At 41.0% G+C, this 6,652-nt stretch overlaps 1 protein-coding gene across 3 annotated transcripts in view; it reads right to left on the reverse strand.

The window, feature by feature from the left end:
* Nucleotides 1–5,209: 5,209 nt before the first annotated feature.
* The window catches only part of LOC103397209 (nucleolysin TIA-1-like), a 7,991-nt gene continuing 6,548 nt past the window's right edge, over nt 5,210–6,652 (reverse strand). For 2 of the 3 annotated variants that reach the window (XM_025052941.1, XM_008335433.3), the window contains exon 12: nt 5,210–6,631. In XM_025052941.1, coding sequence (XP_024908709.1) covers nt 6,493–6,631 — 139 coding nt within the window. In that variant the 3' untranslated portion in view covers nt 5,210–6,492. The remainder of the gene's footprint in view (nt 6,632–6,652) is intronic. The other variant, XM_008335434.3, reaches the window with a different exon arrangement.

Genomic DNA, 6,652 nt, shown 5'->3' on the forward strand with positions numbered 1-6,652 from the left:
CACTTCCTGTCCTTTAACTTTGACAATGAACATGGAAAACATCATAAACTGTATAAACTAAAAGAGTTTTATTTTGTTGTTTGGTTTTGGACAGTCCTATGATTCATTTGCTATGTCCAGATCTTCTTATTACAATTTATGTCGGGGTTTGTGCATTTCACCTTAAATCAGAACTTACATATAATTACATATTATATATTGCAAACTATTGCTTTTACATGGGGTTATTCACAACAAGCAGCAATGAAGGCCATATGCAAGGTTTGCTGTTGATTTCTTTGTTTTTCTCCACAACTTGGTCTGTTTAAACCATGGTCGTGAGCAATAATGGAGGGCAAAAAAAAAAAAAGTTGTACCATAGCTGTATGTAAGCAGAACCATCTTTCACACTGGAAAAAGGGAACAAGACTTTCTAAATAAATTTATATGTAGTGGCTGTGGTGACGTAACAGCGACACACCGTAGGTAGAGGACGCGGTAACCAGAGGACCTCCTGTATATATTTTCCTTCATATTGTGTATATGTTTCCTTAATGTGACATCCAACAGGACGAATATGACATTTTGTCTGTGTTTTGTTTTTTTTAGTTTAATTTGAATGAAGATGTTTTTCTTACCATTGTTATTTTAAAGCTTAAAATTTGATACATTTAAGGTGAAACTCCAGCCTATTTATTACTAAAATACTCCAGCACTTACCACTGTAAGGAAAACTTTCATGATTTCACAGGTTTCCACTGATCCTTCCAACACACACGGGCGGTGCATTGACTGAGTGTGAATGTGATGCTGGTGTGACAGAATGCTTTAATTATGGATTAATTGTGTCATTAACAGGTTTCTGCTGTTGGGCCTGTCAAGGTTAATTACTGGAACATGTTTATTTGCTGTCAGCCACTGCGGCAAGCTGTCACATGCATGGAAACAAACACACACACACACACATACAGTACATGCACAGTGGTGCTGTTCACTCCAATGATCCACAGACACACCTTGTGTCCTTCATGCCTTCTAAGTTTTCATCTCCTCCTTTGTTTGATTCCTCAACATTGTCTCTACAGTGATTCACCAACATGAACAGTCGATCCCTTCACGTTCGTTCAACAACAGCCCAGTCACACACACCTGGATCACCACAGGTGGGACAACTAGACAAATAGTGATATAAAGGAGAGAAGAGCCACTGTCCTAGTGGAGCGTGTTGTACATCTCTTAATGGGATAGTTCAGGAGAAGGCACCTTGTTTTTAGAAGTGGGTGATTAAGACAGAAATAAGCCTGATACGTACTCCGCAAGAACCAAAAGAAACTGTTTCCAAGGTGGACGTTTTTTTCTTGCCATATAACACCATCAGATATCAAGCCCTTATTCCTGAGAAGTCTACATTATAGCCACTCACTACAGCACAGGTTCCCGGTCCAAAGTATTGTCTGAAGGAGGAGAACAATATGGCGTTTATACGGCAACAATATGACTATGGATCCCACAGCTATAGTGCTGATTCGGCCTTGCATAAAAACCAATCCGGAGTTTTGGTATGGAGAACTCCGTGCTATTCAAATCCAGGTCCCAGAGTGGAGAGGTCTGAAGACTCTGTGTCTAAATGGAGTAGGGTGAGATGATGTGGTCAGCCCCGCCTCTCTGTAACCTCTTACCCCAGCCTCCCCTGCTTAACGCCACACAATAACAACAATGGCAGATGCAAGACTATTTCTGACCAAGCTAGAGGCAAATACAGCTACATGCTGTGCTACAGTTAATTATTATCACTTTTAGAGCCCCATCTTGAGCAGCAAAGGTTAATGTGGAACACCACTCTTCTGGTGATAGCATATTAGAGTGGGGGAGACACAGTACCACATACAGGCCTGTGATATGTACTACAGGGAGGCGTATTCATCGGCTCCATTTAAACACTGAATTTCCTTGCGCCACGTCAGTGTGAACGATCCCCATTTCATAGTTCTTCTGTTGTAGAGTATGTGTTAACCTTTCTACTTCAATTTCTCTACTTCAGGGCTATAAAGAAATGACGTAGGTAGAGTCCCAACTGTCATGCAGAACTTTCTAGGTTTTGATTCGGTGGAACACTATGCACACCCAGGTTGGTTGTGTCAGAAGGGGAGAAGATGCATTGATAAGAGAACTTCAGTTCTTTGAGAATGGCTTCTCTGGGTCACCACCTCAATGAACCACACTGTCTGTCCATAAGTCTGTTTTGAGACAGTTACAGTCAAAAACAACATACAAGTGCACACTGACGGGTTTATACAGAGTTTATCACACGTCAGTTTTGATCTTGATTTTAGTCCCAGTTTATCAATGTTTTTTTATTAACCAGAGCTAGAAAAGTACTTGAAACCGATGTTCCACAGATGGAACAACAAAGTTTTCATCCCCATCATAAAACAGGAACAGGTTAGTACAGGCGGTTATTACAGACTGAGAATGAATTGAAAATGTAGGTTGAAACAAGCAGCAGGGAGGCAGTGGAGCTGAAACAGGGACGCAGGCCGTATTTCTGCTGCTAACGATGGCGGTGGAGGCAGAGGGTGACAGTGGTGGAGCTGCTGACCCAGGAGAAAAAATAGGAGCCAGCATTCCAGAAAAACAAGAAACAGGAACTGCGCAGCTGCAGGCTGTTTGGTAACTAATCCCAGTTACGACTAGAAGCATGCACAAACTCACAGAGCCAACTCATTACAACGGAAGGGGGCGGTCCAGTGCTGTGGCAATGACGAGCAGGTGTCCTGTCCATAAGGTGGCGTCCTGATGATCACCGACAGGTGTGTTTGACCATAAGCGGTGCCACAGCGCCGGTGAGGTCACAGGCGACCATGTACTAGTGTACACACAAATCTAAACACACACACTCCCATCCACCCATGGGGAAAAAACCCAGGAACCAGGACAATAATACCAAAACCCACCCACCACCACCCCCATCCCCTTGTCACGCTACGGGCGTCACTGCAGGAACAACACGATAATCATTTAGAAAAAATTTAATAGATTGTCAAAAACGAAAACTTTAAATGTAGTTTCATAAATGAAGTCAGTGGATTGATGACAGATGTGTTAATTTATTTTTTTTTTATTTCTCTTTCAAAGCATTGACAGAGTTTACAAAATCATTATATACTAATGATTTTCTAGTATTTCCTTAGTCCTAGTACTAAGAAAGGCAAATACAGACAAGAGTGTTACACACAAACAAACAAGACCACACTCTCCACGAACAACACACAGAGATCCATCCATCCATCCATTTTCAGCCGCTTATCCGGTACCGGGTCGCGGGGGCAGCAATCGCCACCCAAATCACATTGCACCGTACCAAACCTTCCTGCGGGTGGTGAGTCCACTGGAAGGTACCAACCGCCCTAACCGGGATTCGAACTTGCCCAGGAGGTGAACCCTGGGGTTCCACACCAATGACAGAGACATTGCCTCTGGGCCAAAGCGCCACCCACACAGAGATTCTTTAAGCTAATCAGGAAGAACTCAGACTGATAGTTTGGCTTTTGCTCAAATTTGTCCACCACAGAAAAAAGAAAACAACCCAGAAATGCTGAGAGGAAGAAAGCGGGTGAGACAAAGGGAGAAGAAGAAGAAACTAGTGGGACTACTTTAATTGATTTAATCTGCTCACTAACCCATCTCCTGACATACAGTATCTCTCTCTCTCTCTTTCTTTATCTCTTAGCTGAGCAGCTGTTGAAAGACAAACCATTTATCAGCCTGCCTGTTATTTCAGCCAGTCAGGCTGCACAATGGTTTCCAAAGCTCAGTAACTGTAACTAAGGAGAGCTGGGATGGACACACACACTCCGGACACAAGAGTGTGTTCAGTCTCATCAACTGTTGGGATACCACAAAACCCCCACACAACCATAAAGATACTTCAGAAGTATTTATACACACCTGTACATAATGTAGGTGACTGTAACATATAGAAGACATGTTACTATACCAAGTTATTACATAACTGACCAACACAAACACAGGCTTTTGACGTAGTGACAAACTGACTGATGGTGGTGGAGTCAAACACCTGCGCCAAAAAGCACACAGAGGAAACATGGTTTAAGTGAGTGACATCTAGTGCATATGTAGAAAATGTGAGCCTAAGATGACGTCAAGCATCTGAAGTCTAGAATAGAATAAAATACTAGAATAGAATAAAATAGAATAGAATAGTTTTATTGTCTATCTGACTACGTCGACCACAGATCAGAATTATATGCTTTATGCAACAGTGTAAGTCTAGCAGTATAATACTGTTCTTTAGCGATAGTGTATATGACTATATACAGCATATGTTGCAGAATTCCATAGGAAATACATTAACAATTAACATTATTATAAAAAGCCATGACATAGCAATGTAGCAATTTAAATAAAAATATAATAATGTAAGGTAACATTATAATGAAAATGCTTCTGTGCATTATTTAAAACTAACGAGTCTAATCCACCCAGTTATTTTATACGTTTTTGAGTACGGAACCAAAATCTCACAATCTGCAGAATTCTGAGGGTTCTGTCAATGTAGAACCAGCTGTGACACCGTACCTCAGGAGATTGGTGGAACACTATCTCAGACTCATGACGACAAACAAATTCAGCAATGGCAGGAATTTAATTTGACCAATTGTTTTTTTTTTCCAAAGGCCTCCTAAGAGAGATGAATCATTTGGGAACTGTCATTAAGTGATTCCGTCTGTCCTCCATGGGACAAAGTGACCACCACAAACTGTTATAACAGTTTATTCTGACCTTGAGCTAAACTTTTGAGGGATAGCCAGTCAGTTTAGTGGTCTTTACTTTTGCTTGGGTTTTATTTTAGATAGAGATACTTTATTAATCCCTTGGGAATTCACTTCAGGAAATTTAAAAAAAAAAGTGTTTTGAATTGTCAGTTGACCTTGCGCATAGCTGTCAAAAAAACCCCAAAACAATAACTTGGAGACAGTTTTGAGTTTTATAAAAATGCAATTGTTGAAAAGGGTGATTTAAATGGTAAGCATTACCATTTAAAATTAAAGGCAAAGAACAGGTTTGTTTTAAAAAAAAGAAAATAAAAAATTATGCCATGTGTCTGTTTATGTACAATGACAAAACAATTCTTACCAAAAATGTGTGTACATTTGACATTGGTTAATGGGCCAGGTTTTCTCAGGAATAAAATAATAAAACAATCACCAACTGTTTATGTGCATCAGCAATTTAATTGACAAAGCAAGAAAACATTGATTACAGTAGCAGAGTAATCGGTACTTGGAGGGGAGACAGGGGGGTGTCACCGCCTTTCTAAACAAAAATGTCTGAAAACGTGTAGGCACTGCCTAATGAAATCGAGGATCTTGTCAGCTAAAAGAAACCAGCTCTGTAAGGCAACAGTTCAAATGGCTGCTTCAGTTCTCTGGCAAAAAAAAAAAAGTGTAAAGGTTGAATTACCTCACGATTTTAACAATATAAAACACTGTGTTTTAATACATTTTTTAAACAAACTGCAGAACTTTTATGTTTACCCCTTCAAACATTTGAACTGTGTAAATTGTTTTAGTATGCACTGCATGGCAATGCTACCTCATCCCTGTATGGAAGATCATGTGTGTGGTGGTGTCCAAGTGTCACTTTTTCGTACAGCGCCACTCTGCTACGTACAATGTTGGCGTTAACTGCAGTTGTTCTCACGGAAGAGGAAGCAAGTGCTCGCAGTTGACAGAAGCATGTTTTTACACACAACGGTTCAAAGGAACGGCTGATTGAATGAGCGAATGGTTATTTACAGGTGACAAAAAAGATTTGAGGCCATGGAGAAGGACAAGTAAGAAGAGGAGGAGGAAAATGGAATGCAAAAAGTAAACCCTTAGTTTTCAAAAATTGTCCATGTACAAGAGAGGGAAAAAGTGTGCAATATCTGTCTGCCCTTACAGAGAACTAGCAGTGGCAAAAATACCTGCATTTGATTTTACCCCAAGAGAAAATGAGAACAAATTCAACAGATTTCCATTCCTCACGTTACAATTAAGGTTCATAACTTAAAAATATTAAAAATTGAACAGTTTCTTTAAGCACAAAACTTTCAGCGACTATCTGAGAGACATGAAAGTAGAAGCAATTTGTTGAACTCAGGGGGTGGGGAAAAAACCCCAAAAGTATCTTCTTTAAAGTTTAAATTCATTTACAGTTAACTTAAAAACGGTCCGAGAACTGGTTCTTGGCCAGTCTCATTTTCCACAGAGAGGCTGGGTAAAGCCAAGTGTGTCAAACTGCTCCTCCCTGGTTGCTGTTCCTTCAACCCCCTCTCCCAGCAAAATTCCATTTACATCTCCTTTTGACACCAATCGTCCTGTAAGGTTCCACATCCCAGTTAAAGCCCTAGTCCTGCCACAAGTGGAGGCGGTGTTACACAGCCCTGCCGGGCTCAGTACAGCCAAAAAGAGGCTGATGGTTGACAGATGTCAGGGCCCCAGCTACTTATCAGTGTGTGGGGTATCTTGCAGCTCCCATACCAGGCTGGTTGGCTAGCATACTTCCATTCAGTCCCTGCGTAGGCTCCATAACCCCACCGTTACTGATGGCGCTCATGCCAGTCCACCCAGCACTAGCCGGTAAGTGACTGCAAAAGGAAAGGAACAGG

The sequence above is a fragment of the Cynoglossus semilaevis genome, chromosome W (genome assembly GCF_000523025.1).
Source record: "Cynoglossus semilaevis isolate Cse_v1.0 chromosome W, Cse_v1.0, whole genome shotgun sequence".
In the NCBI taxonomy this organism is placed as follows: domain Eukaryota; kingdom Metazoa; phylum Chordata; class Actinopteri; order Pleuronectiformes; family Cynoglossidae; genus Cynoglossus; species Cynoglossus semilaevis.